The following is a 23,708-nucleotide window of genomic DNA, read 5'->3' as shown; positions in this document are numbered from 1 at the left end:
AGAACCATTATTAGAAGAACTTCATAGCGTGTATCCTGGAATTTCAAAAATGAAGATGCTCACACGAAGTTATATCTGGTGGCCAGATGTAGACAGTGATATAGAAAACATGGCGAAACACTGTTCACAGTGCCAGCAAGAGCAGAAGTTGCCCGTTTCAGCCCCAATGTATACATGGGAGTGACTTGGTCGACCCTGGGTTAGACTACATATAGACTATGCAGATCCATTTCTAGGTACTATGTTTCTTGTGATTATTGATGCACATTCCAAATGGATGGACATGTTTCACTAGCTTTCACAAGCACTGAATTCCAAAGATTTGTGAACCTAAATGGGGTTAAACACGTCAGAAAAGCACCACACCATCTATCTTCTAATGACTTGGTGAAAAGAGTCTTCATGCCTTTAAAACAGGCATGAAGAAACTATCAGAGGGAACATTAGCAACACAAATTTCAAGATTCCTGTTCAGCTATCATACAACTCCTCACGCGACCACTAAGACCTTCAGAATTGTTGATGAAGTGCCGACTTTGTACGAGATTGAGTCTAGTGTTCCCCAATTCAGAGGGGAAGGTGGAGAGAAGCCAGGGTAGTCAGAAAGTGAATCATGACATTCACAGTAAAGGTCGAGAGTTTACTGTGGGAGAGACAGTTTTTAGTACGAAATTTTGCAACTGGACCGAGATGGGTCCCTCCTACAATGTCTCTGAAACAGGACTGTTATCTTATCAGGCAGAAATGGAAAACAGGATTGTTAGGAAACATCCTGTTTTCCACTTCTATGTGATAAGATAACGGTCCTGTTTTAGAGATGATTGCACCCATCTCAGTCCAGTTGCAAAATTTTGATAAACCTTTCAACAATCAGTTAATCCATCTGAAATCCAAGTCCAAATTTTGACACCTGAAGTGCCAGATCGACAAAAAAGAGACATACCAGATGTCTCTACTGAAGTAAATAACTCTGAACAGCCATTGCCTAGGGATGTCCCTGAAGTTGCAGCTCCTGTGCATGCCAATCCAATGGAAGAACCTCCTGTTGTAGAGTTGCATTGCTCTACCCGAATCCAAAAACATCCTCAAAGACTGAATTTATAATGGCATGAACTGTATATAATTATATATAATATGGGTTCAGATATTTTGTAAATAAGAGAGGAAAACAAAAGTAAAGGGTGAGGAATGTAATGATTGCAAGTTAAACCATTTCTTACTGTTATGGGGATCATGTGGCTGTATAGACCAATCAGAGCTAAGCGCGGGGAATCTAAAGGGCAGGCTTTTTAGCCTTGGTCCTGGAACGAGCATGTAGCCTCCTCTGCAGTCCATTAATAAAGTTCACTGTTCCTTACAAGAAACCCTGTCCTGCACTCTCCAAGTTTATTACACTTATCCTATATAAACTTGAGTTTTTCTGTTGCCTGTATCCTAGCCCACATTGAGTCCTACTCACCCATCAACCCTGTGCTTGCTGATCTACATTGGATCCTGGTCCACTAACATCCCAATTTCTAAATTCTCATATTTGGACTGGATTTTTAGCTCCCACCGGGGCTGAGTATGGAGATGGTCAGACACGGAGTTTCATGCCGCAGGCTTATGGGTCAGTTCCCCAGCTCCATTCCATCCTTGGGCCAATTTCCCAGAGGCGGAATTGGGTGGGCGAGAGGGTGGAGGGGGGGAATTGTGCAGTGGGGATACCCCCAACTAATGGGTGTAGCCAATTGTCCCAGTTAAAAACCTGTTAACGGAGGCCAAATGGGATTTTCCAGTTGACCTGCAGGTTTCCGGAGGCGTTGGGAGACAGTTTAGCTGCCTGGGGGTGGTCTCTGGGAGGCAAACCAGGGACTTGCACTCCAGGCAGAATTAAAAGCTCTCCCTGCCTGCCTGGGTTCAGCAGCAGCCACAGGCTGCCCTGTGGAAGGGTTACTCTCCCACATTGGTGGTTGCAAAGGCAATTTTTTATTTTACGTTTTTAAAAGTTGAAGGAAGGGCACCTCCATTTTGAAGCACCCTTTCTCTCACTTACTGCCATGGCATCCTGCTGCTTCTTTACAGCTGGAAGGCATCTGGTTGGCCTTCCAGCTTCGAGAGCCTGTCTGCCATCCTTAATTGGGCAGCAAACCCACCCTCTGGCAGTTAATTGGCCGCTCTGGGGAAGATCACATTGAGTAACTGTTCCCCACAGAGTGCAGATTTCTGACCCCACTTGAGCCTGATGGTGGGATTCCTCTTGGGTTCAAATCCCAGCATGGTCTCACTGCTCCCTATCCTTGTAAGCTCCACCATCTTTATGTCAGTTTTATGAGAGGTTTTGAGAGAGTTAATAGGGAGAAACTGTTTTCACTGGCATGAGGACACAGATTTAAGATTATTGGCAAAAGAACCAAGTGTGAAATGATGAGATTTTTATTTGTGCAATGGGTTGTTATGATCTGGAATGCACTGTCTGAAAGGGTAGTGAAAGCAGATTCAATAGTAACTCTCCAAAGAGAGTTGGATATATACTCAAAAAGGAATATATTTACAGGATGTGTGAAGCAAAAAAGAGATGCTACAGAGAGACAGAAGGGAACTACTTTCAATATATGGCATTGTCCGCAGGAGTATCCTAGATTTTTGTTAGATAAGGATATTAAGTGGGGCTCCTGAGCCACATCAGGTGATGCTTAACACAGAGTTGACGACCATGGTGCAAACTATTGTCTTATGAGGTGGAAGGCTGCCACCAAGGGTATTAAGGGATATGAAACCATGTCAGGTAAGTGAAATTAAGCCATGGACCAGCAATGCATGTGAGACTGAATTGCCTACATTCCTATATTTTTAACCTCAGGTGATTTCCCCCCATCTATAATATTCTTGGTTGCGTTTGCTTAATAGAAAATATTTACTGAGTCTGCAGAGGTAAATAAAACACTAACTTTATTGGAACACATTTTACTATGGGCTACATCTTACCATGAGATTGGAAAAGAGAGGGAGCAAGATCATGTGATATTGCATCACTTCCTGTGATGATGTACACGGTATCTGATTAGCATATACACAATTAGAATTAACCCCTTAAACTACATTTCCCCTCAAGTCTCTGGCTTCTATTTCCATATTGTGAAGATCAAACAAACCACGACTTTAACTTTGGCTTGTTACAGTTCTTAATTTTGTTTTCTTCTCTTGGGTCCTCTTCTTTCCTCCATTCCTTTTTTAATATAAGGATAATTGCTGTGGCATTCAGATCTCCACTGTGATGATGTATATAGTATCTGATTAGCATATACACAGTGACAATACTACACCACCTTGCCATCACAGTGACACTGTGTTCACTCGTTATAACATCCATTCAAAGCTTCCTCTTTTACATCATTGCAGGTTCTTTTTTCTTCCTTTCTTTCTCTCAGAAAGCCTAATTAGATTCATGGATTGTAAGGGCAACATGGAACCAGTAAAACGGTTTTTTTATTGATAAATTGCAAATGTGAGCCCCTTGATAAAAACTTACAATTTAAAATGAACGAGCAGCAACTTGTGCAAAGGTTTTTTTAATAGTTTGTTATCCGTGATAGTGAAGATAGAGGGGTTAAGACACAACAGCTTCTGGTTTTCATTCCAGTGCGTTAGGCTGCCTGCACAAAACCTCCTCTAGAGAGGCAGTTTGCTTGTAAACGTATTAATATATTAATCTCTCAATTAGAGTGATATTGACAGTTTTTTAAAACTTTAACTTTGGGTTCACGGGTTTCCTAGGTTTCTTGGAACTTGCCAGTGAAAACAAAGCAAACACATATGGCAATTGAGAGAGCTGAAGTAATCTCAGGCAAAAAGTCAATAAATACTCAGTTGTCACTTCTGCTTCCTTACCTGTAAGTGGGAAAGGGTTTGCTCACAGTGATTTTGCTAAGCTCTTCAGAGGTTTCTTCAACACTTTCAAGGTGTTATCTACACTTTGGAAGTTTGGAGGTCTGATCTGCACTTTGGAGGTTTGATCTACCAGACCAGGATGCGTGAGTGCCTCATAAATTGGCTTAGAATAGACCGCAGGTGAGGACCAAGACAACCAGCAAGAGTGCCAGCAGCTGCTTGCTGATTGACAGAGGGAAGGGAGCAGCAGAGCGGTTCAGTTTGCAGGATATCATGCACAGAGTGTACAGGCAGAGGATAATCTTCAACAGATCTCAATCGCAGTGTGTCAGGAGGTTCAGGGTGTTGCGTCTGATGATAGCAGATATTTAAAGCCTGCTAAATAAGACCTGCTGTCAGCTGGATCCGCTAAGTGACCGTCAAAGCCACAACTGCCTTCAACCTTTTTGCCTCTGGATCTTTCCAGGTCCCTGCTGGAGACATTTGTAGGATCTTCCAGTCAGCAGCATAGAAATGCCTAAGACAGGGGACTGGTGGCTTGTTTGCTAAGACCAGCAATTATGTTAGCTTTGCCTGCAATAAAGCCAGTCAGAATGAGAGGATGCTCGGATTGTCAGCTCTGGCTCACTTTCCACAGATGCAGGGCATCATCAATAGCGTAAAGATGACAATTAAGGCATCACCAGATTACCCAGCAGTGTTTGCCAACTGTGAGGGCTTACACTCCATTAATGTGCAGCTGGTGTGCAACCACTGGTTTATATGTGTGTGTGCAAGATTCCCAGGCAGATGGCATGATGCTTTCACCCTGCAGTAGCCCTTTCTCACAAATATCTTTGCACCTGGAAGCAGAGTTACCACTGTTTGCTTGGAGACATTGGATACCCATTTGAAATGTGGTTGCTCACACCTCTCATTAACCCAAGGAGTGAGACCCAGGAGCAGTATGATGATTGCCGTATCACCACTAAATGTGTCATCAAACAACCATTGGCATGCTAAAGATGTGGTTCAGGTGCTCAGACAGAACTGGAAGTGCTCTTCAGTGCACACCAGATGGTCATAGTGTGTAGCGCTCTGTACAACATTACACAGCAGAGAGATTTGGACCTGAAGGACGACCAAGGCACAGAATGGAGAGCCCCTTCAGAGGAGGAGGGTGGGGAGCTAGGAGGAGTGCAATACACCATCAGCCACGTATGTTGCTGATGGGTTGTCCTGATTATTGCGAGGTTCACTGGTTCCATCAATCCACCCATCCCACAGCCTCAACAAAAGCCACTTTTCCTCCCCATTCTCATCTATGTCACTGACTTAAAGCAGACTTGCAAACAACAAAGCATCCCTTTCACTAGTCCCCATTGTTCAATGTCAATTCATCCTCAAACAACTGAAAGGCCATTTGCCAATCAGCAACCAAGAATGGGCAACATGGAAAAGTGCTGCAAAACAATAATAATTATGTGCTTCAGATGATGAAACCATTTAACAAAACTGCACTGTACAACTGATCCATGTGCATGCTCTTGTGAAATTACAAATAGTAATTCTTCTTTTTCCTAATCCTTCTACATTGTGCTGTTGTCCTCTGGAATTTGAAGCCCATGAGGGCCCTGGTTAAATATTGCTCCACTTGAGTCTGTGCAGCCACTTTGTACACAGCAAGATGGCATGATAAACAAGGTTTAAATCCAAAATCAATAATGTTGACGTGAAAAAGTCCCATTTTTTACATACACCCACAGGTTACAACCATCCATTGCAAACTACATTTGAAGCAGGTGAGTGAATCTTTGAGACAAACCCTTAAATCAGTGGCCGGAATTTTCCAGCCCCGTTTCCATTGAAACCTCCGTTCACATTGGCGGGACTGGAAATCCCGCCGGCGTGAGGGGTTGGAAAATTCTGGCCCATGCTTTGAATAAAGGGCATTTGACCTGTTAGCTTCTTTCATCATTGGGAAAAAGCTAGAATCTATTATTAAGGAGGTAGTAACACAACACTTAGAAAATCATAATCCAGTCAGACAGAGTCACCATGGTTTTTTGAAAGGGAAATTGTATTTCACAAATTTCTGAGAGTTCTTTGAGGATGTAACAGGCATGGTGAATAAAAGGCAGCCAGTAGATGTAGTGTATTTGGATTTTCAAAAGCATTTGATCAGGTGTTACAGAAAAGGTTACTGCACAAGATAAGAGCTCATGGCATTGAGGGTGATATAGTAGCATGGATCGAGGATTGACTAATGGATAGGAAATAGGTAGGATAAATGGGTCATTTTCAGGTTGGCAAATTGTAACTAGTGGAGTGCTGCAAGGGATCAGTGCTGGAGCCTCAACTATTTACAATCTATGTTAACTGGGATGAAGGGACAGACTGTATTGTAGTCAAATTTGTTGATGATACAAAGTAAGGTAGGAAAGCAAGTTGTGAGGGAAAAAAAAGAGTCCATAAAGGGATATAGACGGGTTAAGCGAGCGGGCAAAAAATTTGGCAGCTGGAGTATAATATGGGAAATTGTGAGGTTGTCTATTTTGGTGGGAAGAATAGAAAAGTAGAATATTATTTAAATAGAGAGAAATCTGTTGTACAGAGGGATCAAGGTGTTTTTGTACATGAATCACAAAATGTTAGCATGCAGGTATAGTAAGTAATTAGGAAGGCAAATAGAATGTTCATCTTTATTGCAAGGTGTATGAAATATAAAAGTGGGGAAGTCTTGCTACAACTGTACAGGGCATTGGTGAGACTGCACCTGGTGTACTGTGTACAGTTTTGGTCTCCATTACTTAAGGAAGAAAACATTTGCATTGGAAGCCGTTCAGAGAAGATTCAATTTGGCTGATTCCTGGAATGAAGGGGTTGTCTTATGAGGAAAGGTGGAGCAGGTTAGGCCTCTACTCATTGGAGTTTAGAAGAATGAGAGATGATATTATTGAAAGATATAACATTCTGAGAGGGATTGATAGGGTAGGTGCTGGGAGGATATTTCCTCTTGTAGGGGAATCTAGAATGAGGGGGCATTGTTTCAAAATAAGGGTCTCCCATTTAAGATGGAAATGGGGAAGAATTTACTTTCTCAGAAGGTCATTAGTCTTTGGAGTTCTCTTCCTAGCGAACAGGGGAGGCTGGGTCAGTGAATGTATTCAAGGCTGAGTTAGATTTTTGATTGAAAAGCGAATTAAGGGTTATGGGAGACAGGCAAGAAAGTGCAGTTAAGTCCACAATCAGATCAGCTATAACCTTATTGAATGGTGGACCAGGCCTGATGAGCCAAATGGCCTACTCCTGGTCTTATTTTTTATGATCTTATCAAGAATTATTTGTACTTGATAGTCCGTAAATCTTTATTACTGAAAAGCCTACGTTTATTTATATTACTTTGTCATTGATTTAAAGGCATACCCCCTATGTTTAGCCATAACACTAATCTGTTAAAAGGTTCCGATTAAGAGGCTATTTTGATCCATTTGATCATATTCTCCAGAGCACAACCCCATCTCTTTCCCATTACAACAGCTTGTTATTTCTCAAATGAGTAGAGTGTTCTGTACTAGCCAACAATGTAAAGCTCTTTGTATAATTTTCAAATGTTGAAATAATTTGTTTGGTCAGAGTTTTTCCCTAAACTCCAATTTGGTGCTAGCCACGGCTTAGTGGTAGGAAAGTAAGTTGTCAAGAGGAGGTAAAGAGTCTACAAAGAGAAATAGATTTAGTTAAGTGAGTGAAGTCACCTCTTTTGAATGCTGCAGTGTAAATGTAAGGAAAAAGTCAGTATGTAATTCCATCAGCTCCATTTGTGAACCAGTAGAAAAAAAGGTTTTTAAGATCTTTTTAGATTTGTGCATGTATGAGATTGATCAGATAACTTGAAAATACATTCCTATTGTTCTACGCTGGAGTGATAAATAAATGAATTGAAGGTTAGAGGCAGAATGTTGATCTTCACTCCACAGTTTTGGGACAAAGTATTTAATTAATCCTTAAATACAGCAGAAATGCTGCTGAGATGGCTAAGTATAAAGTCTGGCTTAATCAGACACTGGTAGAAATTTGTCTCAGGTGATGGGGCAAAATGGGTGTTATTGGATTGGCTGCCTAATATGCAGAACCTGATATTCAGTTACACTACAGTTAATGGGAATGAGGTGTCAGCTGTGGCTCAGTTCATAGCACCCTCGCCTTTGAATCAGAAGGTTGTGGGTTCATGTCCCACTCCCGGAAACCAAGAACTGTGAATGTACTCGAAAGAGTTACATGCGATCTGTTGATAACTCGAAAGAGTTACAGTTAATGGGATTAAATATAAGGTGCTGCACTGAACGGATCTCTGGTCTGATACCATCGGTTTTGCACCACCTCCTGAGACAAATTTCTACTCCATTGTCTCAAAAAGTTTTTACTTCTATCAACAGTGCTGTTCTCACTAAAATACTCTACTGGATAAACTTTCACTTACTACGGATCATGTTTTATCCAGCTCTACCCTGATAGCTTTATAGATACACCCAAAATATATTCTTATATATGTAGCAAGGTGTCCTGATTCTGCTGTGTGAAGGGGATAGAAGTGGCCCTTTACACGGAGGCAAATATAAGGATGATAACTGAGAGGTTATAGTTAACTGGAAAGACTGAACAGGCTGGGACTCTTGTCCAGAAAAGAAATGGTTGAGGGTGACATAATAGAGCTCTTAAAAATTAAGAAGGGGTTTGATAAGGTGGATGTTTCCACTTGTGGGGGGTCCAAATCTAGAGGATAAAGGATCGTTGCTAATAAATTCAAAAAGCAAGTCAGGAGAAACTTATTTACCCAGAGAGTAGTTAGAATATGGAAATTCCTACTACAGGGAATAGTTCAGATGAATAGCTTAGATGCTAGATATGTACATGAGTGGGGAAGAAATAGAAGGATATGCAGATAGAGTTGGATGAAGCAGGGTAGAAGGAAGCATGGGAGCATAAACACTGGCATAGACCATTTGGGCCAAATGGCCTCTTTCTGTGCTGTAAATTCTATGTAATTCTAAGTAAATCATCCTCCTGTGAAGAAATGGAAATGCTGCTGAATTTCACGCATTGTGGCAGGGTACATGAAAGGGCTGATCAAATCCAAATCTAGTGCCTATCCCTATTTACTAATAAATTCAACGTGGTTTTCTAAAGCTCCGTGTTTGTTCTGCTTCTTCTCTTCTTGTTCAGGTTACTCAAACCAGTGGTCTCCCATGCAGTCACAATTCCACTCCTTGCTGCACAGCCAGCACCACTGAAAGTGGCAAGAAGTTCTGGGACATTTCATATGCATGCAGCCTCCTGTGATGGGAAGAAGTAAGTGGTCAGATACATGAAACAAATACCTTACATATCAATAAAACAAACAAATTGGATAATATGAGGGATGGGATAGCGGTGATTTTCTTTTTTGGATACCCAAAGAGTGCACAGTTTCTGGATGCAAAGCATAGGAACAAAAAAAAAGGGAAGGTCCATTATCCAGGGTCTCCAGCCTCTTAGGATCCCCAGAGAGAGGGAATACAGAGCGGCTAGACTCCTAGGCAGGACATTCAAACAAAGCAGCCAGGAAGCAGAGGTCAAGTCAAGGTAGTTATGCTGAGGATAATCCCCTGAGGACCTCTGCAGCAGTGCCTAGGAGCTGTGACAATTTGCTTCTCAAGACCACTGGAAGGTTTTCTGTCTGACCCACGTTGAGTTCAGTTTCACTAGGGTTGTATATTTGATTGACTGCTAGTCTAACCTCTCCAATGGCATTTAGTTCTCATGTCCATGTCTGGATCGAGGCTGTGCTGAGATCTGGAGCCAACTGAGAAACCAACTGAACATTGGTGAGTAGGTGTTGCTTGATGATAGCATTGATGACTCTTTCAATCAATGACTGGAAGGTTGATAGGGCGGTAATTTTGTGGGCTGGATTTATCCTAATTGTGGAAATACCTTGGCCATTTTCTACATTGTTAGGCAAATAATAGTTGCACTGGAACAATTTGGCCAGGGAAGAGGTTATCGCAGGTCTACAGCCAGGACTGTGTCAAAGCTGAAGAGGACTTTGCAGGCCTAACTGGCCTGAGATTACCTAAGTCTTGTTCTGAGCCACTGCAACTGAGTGGTTCTGTTGGCCACTTCAAAGAGTATTAACAGTCAATCACATAGTGCGTATGGCAGAGTAGGTAGAAGTTGCGGACTCCCTTCCCTGAAGGACACTAATGAACTAATTGGATACTTACAACAAAATTGAAGGTTTCATGGTCATTATTCCCATATGTCAAAGTTGGATTCATAACTTGCCATGGTTGGATTTGAGCTCCGGTTTGCTACTCCAATAGCATAGCCTTTATGTTATTGTACCCAGGAATCTTTTTGGAAGCCAGTTAACAGAGGTTGTTTTCACAGTTTATAAAATTGTGAATATTTTATAATATCTGCCATTTTGAAAATTGATAGGTAAATACTTCTAACCTTTTCAACCTTTGCAAATCATGTGGAATGATGTTTACCAGAATGATAGCAGAACTAAAAGGCTTAAATTATGAGATCAGGAAAGTATGGAAGAGGTGTTTAAGATGATTAAGGAACTTAATAGGGTAGATTAATTAATTCCACTGGTGGGGAGTTCAGAACAAGGGGGCGTAACTTTATTTTTTTTCTTTCAAATGCAAGGCCAGCATTTGTTGCTCATCCCTAATTGCCCTTGATAAGGTGCTGGTAAGTCACCTTCATGAGCCACTGCAGTCCATCTGCTGTATACATCCCCAGTGCTGTTTGGAAGGGAGTTTCAGGATTTTGACCCAGCAACAGTGAAGGAACTGTGCTATAGTTCCAAGTCAGGATGGCGTGTGGCTCAGAGGGGAACTTGCAAGTGATGGCTTTCCCATGCATCTCCTGCCATTGTTCTTCTAAGTGGTAGAGGTCGTGGGTTTGGAAGGTGCTGTCAAAGGACCCTTGGTGAATTGCTGCAGCGCAACTTGTATGGTACACACAATGTGTGCCAGTAGTGGAGGGAGTGAATGTTTAAGGTCGTGGATGGAGGACCAATCAAGCAGCATTGTCTTAGATGATGTCGAGCTTCTTGAGTGTTGTTGGAATCGCACTTATCCAGGCAGGTGGAGAGTATTCCATCACTCTCCTAACTCATGCCTTATAGATGATGGACAGGCTTTGTGGAGTCAGCAGGTAAGTTACTCGCCACAGAATTCCCAGCATCTTACCTACTTTTGTAATCACAGCATTTATATGGCTAGTTCATTTATGCTTCTGGTCAATGGTAACCCTGCAGGATGTTGATAGTGGGGGTTTCAGTGATGATAATGTCACTGAATGTCAAGGGGAGATGGTTGATTTTCTCTTGTTGGAGATGGTCATTACCTGGCACATGTATGGTGCAAATGCTAGTTGCCATTTTTCAGCCCAGGCCTTAATGTTGCCCAGGTCTTACTGCATATGAACATGAACTGCTTCATTGTCTGAGGAGTTGTGAATTGTACTGAACATTGTGCAGCCATCAGCAAACACCCCCACTTCTGATCTTATGATGGAAGGAAGGTCATTGATAAAGATGGTTGGGCCGAGGACACTACCCTGAAGAATTCGTGCAGCGACGGCCAGGGGCTGAGATGATTGGCCTCCAACAACCACAACCATTTTCCTTTGTGCTAGGTATGACTCCAACTAGTGGAAACATTTCTCCCTGATTCCCATTTCCTTCAATTTTGCTAGGGCTCATTGATGCCACACTCAGTCAAATGCTGCCTAGATGTCAAGGGCAGTAACTCTCGCCTCACGTCTTGAGTTAGGCTCTTTTGTCCATGTCTGAAACAAGACTGTAATGAGGTCAGGAGCCAAGTGACCCTGGTGGAATCCAAGCTGAGCATCAGTCAGCAGGTTATTGCTGTGTAAATGCTGCTTGATAGCACTGTTGGCGGCATCTTCTATCGTTTTTCTGATGATCGAGAGTAAACCGATGATGTAGTAGAGTTAGGCCTTCAAGGATGACATCAGGAAGTGCTTCTTCACACAAAGGTAGTGGTAATCTGGAACTCTCTCCTCCAAAAAAATTGAGGGTGGGTCATTTTAAAATTTCAAAACAAACAGATAGATTTTTGTTAGGCAAGGTATTAAGGGTTATGGAGTGAAGGCATATAGATGGAGTTAAAATACAGAGCTGCCATGACCTAACTGATTGACGAAACAGGCTGGAGGGCTTGAATGTCCCAACTTCTGCCCCTATGCTCCCACCAGAGAAAGAAACAACAGCAATAAAACAACAACCCGCTTTTCAAACAAATGAAAAATAAGAAGTGCGGAAGTTGGTAAATCTAATTTTGTATCGATTTGGGTGAAGAATATCACTGATGGAAAATGCAACATGTTTTAAATTTGGCACCAACGATAATTTTAAGTCAGATAAAATCAGGATGCAGAACATGTAATAGCGGTCCCTTGGAGTGAGTAAGATGCTTGCCATGGAGTCCTAGAGTAGACAGAGGGGGAGAGAGAGAGAGAGAAAAAGAAGGTGGGAGAGAAAGAGAGATAGGCTGTAAGAGATAGCTGTGAATTCAATGCAAGGTAATGGAGGTGGAAATGGGAAAGTAAAAGGCTAAGGAAGAAACAGCATTAAGAAGGGGGAAAAAAAATCCAAAATCCACATTCCACGTTGGTAGTCAGTCTTTAGTTAGTCGGTTGGTCAGTTTGTGAGTCAATAAGGGGTTGAGCGCCTTCTTGATCTTTCTTTTTGTTCTCGTGTCTTTGTACTTTGTCACCCACTCTGCTTCAAAACCTGCTGAAGCAGGGCTAGCCACCGTGGGCGCTCCACTGCACTCTCTTCCCAGAACCAATCTTCTGCAAGTAGGCTTTCAAGTTACCTTTGAAATGTTTCCACTGGCCACCCTCTGATCTTTGACCAGTCACGAACCGGGAATAGAAAGCACACTTCAGAAGGCGAGCATTCAGCATTCTGATGCAGTGGCCTGTCCGCTGCAGTTGCGCGTGAGAATGGTTATCTCTATGCTCAGGACGCCTGCTTCCTGGAGAATACTTATGTTCATACGGCGATCCATCCAAGTGATGTGTAAGATCTTCTGTAGGCAGCACTGATGGAATATTTTGAGCTTTCTCAGGTATCGGTGATACATCACAGCTTTCTGAAGGAGTGTTGGGAGGACGACTACTTTGTAGGCTGTGACCTTTCTATCCATCCGAAGGTGATGGTTTGTGAAGACTCATCTGAGCAACTTCCCAAAGGAGGAGCTTGTGCACTGGATCCTGTGCAGCATCTTCAAGTCTGTGGTTGCTGACTGGAACAGGTGACTACCGAGATAGCAGAAGTGGTCGACTGCCTCCAGGTGGCGACCCGCAACCATGATGCTGGGGGATTTGGTGTGACAGTTTGGCTGGAGGAAGAACATTGTCTTATCAACATTCAGATGCAGCCCTAAGGCTTGATATGTTTCTTCGAACAGGTCAAAGGTGGGCTGTTCGCCTTCTTCTGTGTGCACCAAGGCAACATAATCATCTACATACTGGAGATCTACTGTTAAGGTTGTGCACAAGACATTAATTTTCAGCTTTTGGAAGTTGAAAAACTTCCCATTGGACTTACACTCAACTTTGGCCCTGGGTGGGAGGGCATCCTTGACTATGTTTGGATGGCTGCTGGAAGATGGAGAAAAAGGTGGGCGCAAGCACACATCCTTGCTTGACACCAGCTCTGATGCAAAAGCCATCCAGTCTGTTGAAGAGAACGGTGGCAGTCAATTCATCATAGGCAAGCTGCACAACCGCTACCTATTTCCATAGGCAGCTGATATTGCCCAGGGTCTTCCACAGAGCTTCCCGGTTGACTTAGTTCGACTCAGCCTTTGTCAGATCGACGGACCTGCTGAATGGCAAAGGTCAGATCCGTCATGCCTTGTGATGGTCTGGAACCACATAGGGATTCCGGTAGAGCAGCTTCTGCAAGTGGAAGTAGGCAGTCCAATAGTATTCTGGCAAGGATACTGCCCTCGGTGAATAGTAGATCTATGCCTTGGTAGTTGTCACATTCAGCCCTGTTTCCCTTCTTGAATACTGAGACAATCTTAGCATCCCTTAGGTCTTCTGAAAGCCTCATTTTATGCTAGATTTGCCAGAAAAGTATAAGCTCTTCACAACTGAGTCCTTGCCAAGCTTACACACCTCATTTAGCCAGCAACAGGGAATAAAGAGCACACTTCAGAAGTTGAGTGTTCGGCAATCTGATGCAGTGGCCTGTCCACAGCAGTTGTGCATGAAAATGGTCGCCTCTATGTTCAGGACGCCTGCTTCCTGGAGGATGCTGGTGCAATGTGGCTTGTGTAAGGGCTTGGCGAATTTCATCCAGGGACAGAGATTTGGCGAGGGACTTGTCCACTGGGCGTTGGTGTACCAAGTCAAGAGCAGTGTTCAAGACCATTTAGTCATGGTTAAGAAATGCCTTGAAGTGCACTCTCCACCTGGTCCTGATAGAGTCGCTGTCTGTGAGCAGGATGGACCTGTTAGCAGCTAGGACGGGTGTGGGGCCGAATGGTTGCGGATGGCAAACAGCTTTCATGGCCTGGCAGAAGCTACTTAAGTCATGTTTGTCAGCATACATTTCTTGATCTCTTGGATCACTACCTAGGCTTCAGCCTTGGATTGTTGATAGGAGACCTTTAAGGAGCTGTTTCTGGAGTCACTTCGCCATCGGCAAAAGGCAGCTCTCTTCTGATTTAACACTCTTTCAATTGTGGTGTCATTATCATCGAACTAGTCCTGGTGGTGGCGTCTGGTCTCTTGACTTTGCACGCCAATGCCCAGTGGACGGGTTCCTCACCAAACTTATGTCCCTGGATGAAATTTGCCAAGCCCAGTGTTTCAGCGCAAGCAGGTCTTGAGGCTGTTCCAGATGGCCACACCAGATACACTGGCTTTGGGGAGATGGCAAGCTTGGGCTGGAAGGCTCACAATTAGTCTTTTCCTGGAGGGAGCTCATGTTGAAACTCCCATGGGCAGCCTATGCCTGCATACGCTGACATTGGCCAGGCCGCAAGTTCATGATCGGCCTGACTAGGTGGTGGTTGGCCCAACAGTTGACAGTGCCATGAATCGCTCTTGTGATGCAGACATCTCTTTGGTCTCGGGCGTAGCTGGTGACATAATCTACCAGATGCCATTGTCAGGAATAGGGATGCTGCCAAGTGGTCTTGTACCTGTGGCATTGGTAGAACATGGTATTGGTAATTAGGAGTCGTGCTCAGCACATTTACTCAAAAGTAAGATACTGTTAACAACAGTGCCACCCTTGTCAGCAGGTTTCATGACACTTTTAGACTTGGGCCTGAGAGAATGGGGTGCTGCAGACTCAGATGAAGGCTTGTTAGAGTGAGTGAGGGGAGCTGAGAAATTGAATTGGCCGATGTCACACTGGCAGCTCTCAATGAAAAGTTCTGGAGAGGGTAAGGGATGGAATGAGAATTCTGAGGTGGGAGAAAGGGTCGCTGTGCCGGGGTAAGACTCCTGGCCAAAAAAATAGACATTGAGGCAAAGGTGATGGAAGAAGAGCTCAGCAGCGTGTCGAGCTCAAAATTCATTGAGGTAGGGCTAAAGGGGAAGAAGTTGAGGCCTTTGCCAAGACAGATTGTTTGGGATCAGAGAGGATAAGGTCAGATCATGTGGCAAGGTCAAAGAGATTTTTTGGTCTCTTATTTCACATTCTGGATGGCAGGAAATTGTGTACAATGTTTATTAATCTGTTCTTTTCAGTACTCTTCCTACAGCATATCTCTATGGAACTCTGATTTCCTTAAATGACATTTAGTATTGCAGTTATCATGTAAAGTTATGCTACTATAGTTTCAGCTCAAATAACAGCAGGTACAGACCATTCTTCTCCACTGGTACTTGGCACTTGGGACAAGGTTTAGTTGTTTCCTTGATTGCTTGTCTTGAAGCCTCTTCCCAGAGAGCTCGCTGTGCAGCTTGCTGATTGATAACATAACTCTACAAACAAAAGAATGAATACGCCATTATGCCACTGCACTCAGTCCTCAAATTTATTCATGCACGAAGAAAGAAAACAGGGCACTTATCTCTTCTCTGCTCCCCTCCTAAAGGCATTGAGCCCTTGCTGGCATTATGGCTTTGTGGGAGCTAGTCACCCACTGGTACCTTGCTCAAAGGGCCATTATTCATCCAAAATTAGAATACTATTTGACTGTTAGGCTAATATAACCTTTTCTTAAAATTCATTCTTGTATTACGGGCATTGCTGGACAGATTAGTATTTATTGCCTGGTTGTCCTTTAGAAGGTGCTGATGAACGTTCTTCTTAAACTGCTGCAGTATAGGTGGTGAAAATGCATGTTAGGTGACGAGTTCCAGGATGTTGACCCAACAATGATGGTGGTTTGGAGGGAAACCTGGAGGTTCCATGCACCTGCTGCTCTTGTCCTGCCAGGTGGTGGAGGTCAAAGGTTTGGGCAGTGTTGTCGAAGAAGCCTTGGTGTCTTACTGTAGTGCATCCTGTAGATAGTACACACTGTTAAATCTGGTGTGCCGGTGGTGAGGAAGAGAATGTTTAAACCAAGTCCAGTCATGTCCACACATGTGCATTTTCAGTAGTAATGCTACTGTGAAGCACCTTAGAACGTTTTACTATATTAAAGGTGCTATACAAATGTAAATTGTTATTGCTATTGTGATCAGGAGCAGGAATGTTGCCCGATTATTCCCCTTCTCCCTCCCATCTCAGTTAGGAGTCCTGAGGCTTATAGTGGTGCTGCTCCCTCCTGAGATTAGTGAATTATCAGGGGACCTGGAAGCTTCCTGATTTGTGTGGTTCAGTTCCTTACTGGAGTCACCAGTGGAGCTAAATGAGAAAGAATTGTTTGTTGCAGCTATGCTAGATTCTCTGGAAAAAACTCCAGCAAATGTGGAGGAGGAAGGGCAAACTTGTGCTCCATGAACTCCCTGCCCATCTCTGCCACTTCTGCGTTGTTTCCCCTGATATGTCCTCTTGAATATGGGTTAGCCTATTCTTATGATGTGCAAATGATGGTAAGATGCTTCCCTATGTATTTTTCATCATTTGCCTCTAGCATTACTGGCGCCTGAAGGGCTGGCGTGTGACCGCTATCCAGGGCTGCTATGGTGCAGGAAGAGAAGGGGACTGGCAAAGATTAAAGCTGATTCAAAGCAATGTTTAAAAAGAAAACCCACTTTGTGGCCAGTCCCAGAGGCTGCTGGCCTTGCTACACAATGGTAGGTGCCTAATGCCTGTAACAACCATTCAGTGCCCTCCTTCATGGGGCTGGGAGTTGCTTTGCAAAGGCAAGAACTCCATCCCATGTACAGGCTGGGACACTGGGCTAGGTGGAACTGCCATCTTGGTGAATGTGAGCTGGGATTCTGCCAAAGTAGAATATCCCAGACTAGATCTATAGGTTGTTGTATTACAGTGATTATACTGAGCTAACAATCCAGAAGCCTGTACCATAACTTACAAGTTCAAATCCTACTGTGGCAGTTTCAGAATCTAAATTCAGTTACAACTAATGCCCTTTAGGGAAGGAAACCTCCCATCCTTACCTTTTCTGGTCTATGTGACTCCGGTCCCAACAACAACTTGTATTTGTACAACACCTTTAATGTGGTAAAGATTTACAGCAGCATTATCAAACAAAATTAACATCAACTTGTATAACGAGATATTAGGACTTTGGAAACATGGTCAAAGAGGTAGGTTTTAAGGAGCATCTTAAAGGAGGAGAGAGGGACACAGAGAAGTAGGGCATAAAACCTTTATTTTATCCTGCACACAATTTCCCACCGCTTGTGAGTGTGGGCCATTGAGTGTTCTTCAAGCCTATATAAGCAAGGCGTACAGCATTTCTAGACGCTGAGCTGTGTTTGGAAGTAAGTTTAAAATGCCAGGAAGAAAGAGCTTGAAATCATGCAGGACCTTATCGCAGAGTGTTTTAGAAGCAATTCATTACTTTTTGACATGTAATCACATCTTTTGTCAATTACAGCAAGGTCCTAAAAGAAACAAATCACTGAATGACCAGATAATCAGTTTTTGCTGGTGTAGTTTGAGAGGGGAATGCTAACACTTCAAATAGTGCCATGAGGTGTGGTGGAGGCAGGTTCAATCGAGGCATTCAAGAGAGCATTAGATGATTATTTGAATAGAAACAATGGGGGTATGGGGAAAAGACAGGGCAATGGCACTAGGTCATAGTGCTCATTTGGAGAGCTGGTGCAAACACGATGGGCCAAATGGCCTCCTTCTGTGCTGTTAAAATTCTGTGATTCTGAGATTGCGAGGCAATAAAAGATTCATAGGAGACACCATAGGAGCCACAAATAGGTCGAAAATTATTGCAACTTCGTTTGGATCTACTTGTGAACCCAGTGTTCTGAGGTTTCTTGGAAAACACTTCTCCAAGGGAGATTCTTTGAGCCTTTGATTGTAGTCAGACAGTTTACTTTATAGGAGTGCCTTTAAGATGAGGCATTAAAGGCAGTTTAGGTTTGTTCTGTGCTTTATATGGATGTTATTCAGACTGGAGATGGTGGATTTACTGCATGTGGCTACAGTTGAGGTGCTGTATTGCTATTGATCAGTTCTTGTGTTGATAACTATTAGAATTACAGATAATTGATATGTGAATGTACCATTTATCATTTGTTTTTGCTGAGGCTTTTGTTATGTTATATTTCTGTACTTTCAATTTTATTAATTGTTTCTGTACTGAGGTTTTAATGTAGCTTACTTCTCCCTTTTCTAACTTAATTTTAACTTGAGAGTGATTGTATGGGAACTCTTTCCACAATACAACTCATGACAGATTAAAATATCCATATGAGTAAATGAGGAAAACGTTCATAAAAGTTCATCAGCAAACCCAGCAGGTTGAATATGAAGACTATGAAATCACTCAAAAAACAGTCAAAATATCATCCAACAAAACAAGAATATCATTGTAAGATAATAGGCTTCCTTTTTTAATTGTAAGAATTGTACAGCACTGAAGAAAACCATTCAGCCCATTGGGTCTGCACCAGCTCTCCGAATGAGCAATTCACTTAGTGCCATTCCGCCCGTCTTCTCACCATAACCCTGCTCATTCTTCCTTTTCAGATAACTAGTGAAGAACCACACCTTTGCTAATGGCACTCAGTACAGCTGCTGCTCGGTATAAGGGTGTGATCCAGGTGACTCATTTGATATATCTTCATCTGCTCAACACTTCTCCTTAAAGCATATCTGTGATTAGCATCCAGCCATGTTGGTAAATTGCCTCAGAAGTTATAACGATGAGTCAGTGAAGCCTAAATGTAACATCGTTGTGCCGGTTTATGGGCCTAAAATAAAACAATAATCAAATCAACGGAGCAGAGGCCTGTGCCCAATCTGTGCGACTGCTAAATTGGTCAGTGTTTATCTATAGGTGTCCACCAAGCCTTCTGTCCATATTGAAAAGAGGTTTCTACGCTCATTTCAAAGCCAGACTCCTAAATTTGTTTGCCCCAGTCAAAGCTAGTGATGACCTTGAGCCACATAAGCCACATCAGAAAATTTTGGAAATTCTTTTAGCACTTTGTGAAATTGGAAGGAACAGAAATGCTCCTCCTGGTTTCATAGAAATATCTCGGTAGCTACAGTTCCTCACTCACCTCACACCACGCTCAGCTTTTGGCCTTGGTGCGAGGTGAAAGTAATAAGGCCCCGATAGATGGGCTGAATGATGCCTGTTTGGTACCAACAACTCGCTTAATTTATTCTGCGTAAGGATGAATTTAGTTTGGACCTCATGTTTCTCTGTTCTGGCATTCTGGTGCAATCCACCGCTGGAATAAATTTGGGTGTTAAGGACCCGATAACCTTTGAAATAAAGCTACAAAACCAAATTCCAATCATGGGTCCCACCCAAGCATTAACCAGTTTTTCTTCTTTTGGATGTTGATTAACCTTCCTTTCAAACATTTTCTGTTTTTAAAATTTTAAACAGAAGGCTACTGATTGAAAAGCAGAATACTGTAGGTGCTGAAGGTCAGGCAGGATATGTGGAAATTTGATGAAAGGTCATTGACCTAATTTGGTAACACTGGGAAGAATCATCTGTGCCCGCTGGCGTCAGGTATGTTCAATGGCGTGAGCGGACAATATGGCAAGAAGACCACAGGGACAAGAAGTATGACTCTGAAGAAGAGTCATATGGATTTGAAACATTAACTCTGTCTTTCTCTCCACAGATGCTGTCAGACCTGCTGAGTTTTTCCATCATTTTTTGTTGATATGATTGGAGTCAGGCCTCTGGTTTATCTGCCTACTCAAGCAACGTAGAGGCACCAAAGTGCCACCAAGTGCTCCACAGCTTTTCACTCCTCAGGCACAGACTGCAAACTAATGAGTGTTTCAGTGAACTGCAGAACAGTTGGATGACTGGGCATGTTGTACAATCTCCTTACTGAAGCTGGCCATGGAGCAGTCACTGGTGGAGGCGCTCACAGCCCGTTGCAATTTCATTATCCTGGCTTGGACCAGTCTCCTCCAATGGGTCAAGCTAACAGGGTAGCTTTGCAGCACAGTTTAGGAGAATGCCCACACCGAGCTGAGAGCACAGGATATAGTTCAGTGGGTGAAGCTGCCGCCAATTGGTCAGATGGTGTGGGGCGGAGGTGGGTGGGGTTTCAGGCAGACATGCAGCGCACTAAACTCTGGCCATCCAAGTGGTGGCCAGCACTGTCTTCGATGCATTAAGGGGCCTTCAGACTTAACCAAGAGAGGTTCTTAGTACACCTATGCTAACCCACGTGTCTCTCTCTTTCATCCTGGAGGAGGAGTATATCAGGACCATGGAGCCTGGTGAACTAGCTGTATGCCTCGTGGTGTGCAGAGAGTGAAGATAATGGAGAAGAGAGTGACTGAGGCGCCTTGGAGGGAGGAGCAGCACCCTCTGGAAGAAAGGGAAGCTGGGGCTCCCACACACGACGCCAAAGAGTCACAGCGAGCTGTCGCTGGTTGGGACCTAGCTAGACCCAGGGTCTATGCACGCCGCCTTTCATTCCTGCAGATGACCAACAACCAATGTTGCCGAAGACTGCGCATATCTAGGGAACTGGTCGGTCACATTTGCCAGCTACTGCAGGATTAGGCACCACAGGGACATAGAGTGCATCCACTGGCAGTGGCCATGAAAGTGACCGCGGCACTCAATTTCTATGCCAGTGGCTCCTTTCAGGGCTCCACAGGTGACCTCTGTGGGATACCACAAGCCTCCAACTACAAATGCATCCATGAGGTCACGGATGCCATCTTCATGAAGGCGCACATTTCGCCCAGGACCAAGAGAGCCAGGATGCAAGAGTGATTGGATTTGCCCAGATCTCGGGCTTCCCACAGGTGCAGGGTGCCATCGACTGCACTCATGTGGCACTCAGATCTCCATCGCAACAAGCGGTCAGCTATATCAACCACAAGGGATTCCATTCGCTGAATGTGCAGCTGGTGTGCGATCACCACAAACGCATCCTGCAGGTCTGCGTATGGTTTCCAGGGAGTGTGCATGACTCCTACGTTCTCAGTCGGTCACAGGTTCCTGACATCTTCCAGGGTCCACATTGGCTGCAGGGATGGCTCCTTGGGGACAAGTGCTACCCGCAGAGGACATGGTTGATGACACCCCTGCAGTGGCCTCAGACTGCAGCAGAGTGGAGGTATAATGAGGCTCATGCTGCAACTTGCAACTTGGTGGAGCAAACCATCAGGATGCTGAAAATGAGGTTCTGATGCCTGGACTGCTCTGGTGGAGCCCTGCAATATAGTCCACAGAAGGTGTCATGCATCATGGTCACCTGCTGCACCCTTTACAACCTGGCGCTGCAACAGGGAGAGCAGCTGGCAGAGGAGGAGATGCAAGGGCTGGAGGTCTTCTCCAATAAGGAAGATGTCGACGGTGATGAGGGTGAGGAGGTCCTCGAAGGTGATGATGATGGCGATGAAGCCCTCACGCTAGCAGGTGTGCTCGGGAGGCCCTCATGGCTACTAAATTTGTGGAGGATTATGATGACATGCAGTGAGGAGACACCTTAAGATCGTCACACTGCATCTATGAAAGTTTGACTCCAATCTGGCTTATGGCAGCGCACATTCTCTGTGATAATGCTCCTGTCATGGAAATGCAGCGGAGGGTCTAATAGTCAGTTGATTGCAGGAGGATGATGACGACATGCAATGAAGATCCTCCATTGATCTTCACATAGCCTCTGAGAATGTCTGACTCCTGTCTGGCCGAGGGCAGCTCGCTCGGGCTATGTGATCATCGTCATATTATAGAGACGCAGCCATGAAACTTTAAAAGCACCTGATCCTTTGTCTGCCTTCAGCACCTGACCCCTTCAGGACCAGCATCACTGGTCACAGATACTGAAGAGAGCAGGGCCAGCTTCACCTTAAATGTGCCGAGAGCATACAGAGAGAATGATGGAACTCTGTGACACCTGCCCACAACATTCTGGCAGCAATGACAAGAATCATTGATGTACAGGCATCACTAATGTGTCCAGAGAGTGTGAGGCCAGACCATCACTTTGGTCTGAAGGCTGCACAAAGCACAGGGAAAAGGCCCTGGACTGAGACACCTGCTTTTATCTTGTGCAGAAAGGTTTCACATCTGAGTGACACAAACACTGCTCATCAGGTCAAGGAACAAGAGCCATAGGCAGGGAAACATTCTTGGGAGTTCATTTACAATAGCGAACATTATGTACTAATGATTAACACCCATACCCAGGCTGTGCAACTACATCTTCTTAACCATCCTAACCCTGCCGCTACATCTTGGTTCTCCCCGGACATTCACAGCTGAGGTGGAGGCAGCCTGCTGACTTGATGGGCATCCTATGGGGGGCCCAGACCTGGAGGGCCCTGGCCTGCTTTCGGGGACCTGCTGTGTGGCAGTGAAACCCTCCTGGAGCTGTGGAGCTGGAGCTGCTGGGGTCACAGGAAGAGGGGATTCAGATGGGCTCATCATTCCTGTGGTCACCTGGGTGATTGGCCCTGCAGTGTGCACCTGCTGATCCTCCTCCCTCTGTGTGCCCGAGGGCCCCGGGCTGACTCCTTGAGGGGAAGGGGAAGCTGGAGTGAGATCGAGCTGCCCCACACCCCTCTCGAGTACACACTGTTGGAGGCCAACTATGGTATTTTTTTTGTCCATTCATGGGACGTGGGCATCTCTGGCTAGGCCAGCATTTATTGCCCATCCCTAATTGCCCTTGTTCAGGGGGCATTTACAAGTCAACCACATTGCTGTGGGTCTCCAGTCACACATAGGCCAGACCAGGTAAGGATGGCAGATTTCCTTCCCTAAAGGGCATTAGTGAACCAGATGGGTTTTTACGACAATTGGCAATGGTTTTATGGTCATTATCAGATTTTTAACTCCATATTTTTGTTGGATTCAAATTTCACCATCTGCTGTGGGATTCAAACCTGGGTCCTCAGAGGATTATGCTGGGTCTCTGGAATACTAGTCCAGTGACAATACCACTATGCCATCACCTCCTCCGTCAGCGATGGAGTTCAACCTGCACAGCAGTGCAGGAGCATTGTCCTGGACCAAGGTCTCCATGGCGGTCGCCATCCCACCACTGTTGACCTCGGTGCATTGGTATACCGGCACTATCACCTCAGCCTGAAGGTGGATGGACTCCTCCATGGTGCCTTGCAATCTGAAGAGTGCAGCGGACATCCCTTCCTGATGTTCCCGAGCTTGCCTTTGCAGCTCCAGCAACTGTGACATGACCAAATCCAGAGGGTTGACACC

General features: G+C 44.4%; 1 protein-coding gene across 1 annotated transcript in view; it reads right to left on the bottom strand.

Moving 5' to 3' along the window:
- Window positions 1–8,768: 8,768 nt before the first annotated feature.
- Window positions 8,769–23,708, bottom strand: part of prkn (parkin RBR E3 ubiquitin protein ligase) — a 1,436,175-nt gene continuing 1,421,235 nt past the window's right edge. The window contains exons 11-12 of the mRNA XM_078556736.1: window positions 15,762–15,879; window positions 8,769–9,183 (exon numbers count right to left, since the gene is read on the bottom strand). Coding sequence (XP_078412862.1) covers window positions 9,074–9,183; window positions 15,762–15,879 — 228 coding nt within the window. The 3' untranslated portion in view covers window positions 8,769–9,073. The remainder of the gene's footprint in view (window positions 9,184–15,761; window positions 15,880–23,708) is intronic.

Source organism: Cetorhinus maximus, chromosome 14 (assembly GCF_964194155.1).
Source record: "Cetorhinus maximus chromosome 14, sCetMax3.hap1.1, whole genome shotgun sequence".
In the NCBI taxonomy this organism is placed as follows: domain Eukaryota; kingdom Metazoa; phylum Chordata; class Chondrichthyes; order Lamniformes; family Cetorhinidae; genus Cetorhinus; species Cetorhinus maximus.
This window is presented reverse-complemented; position numbering and strand designations above follow the sequence as displayed.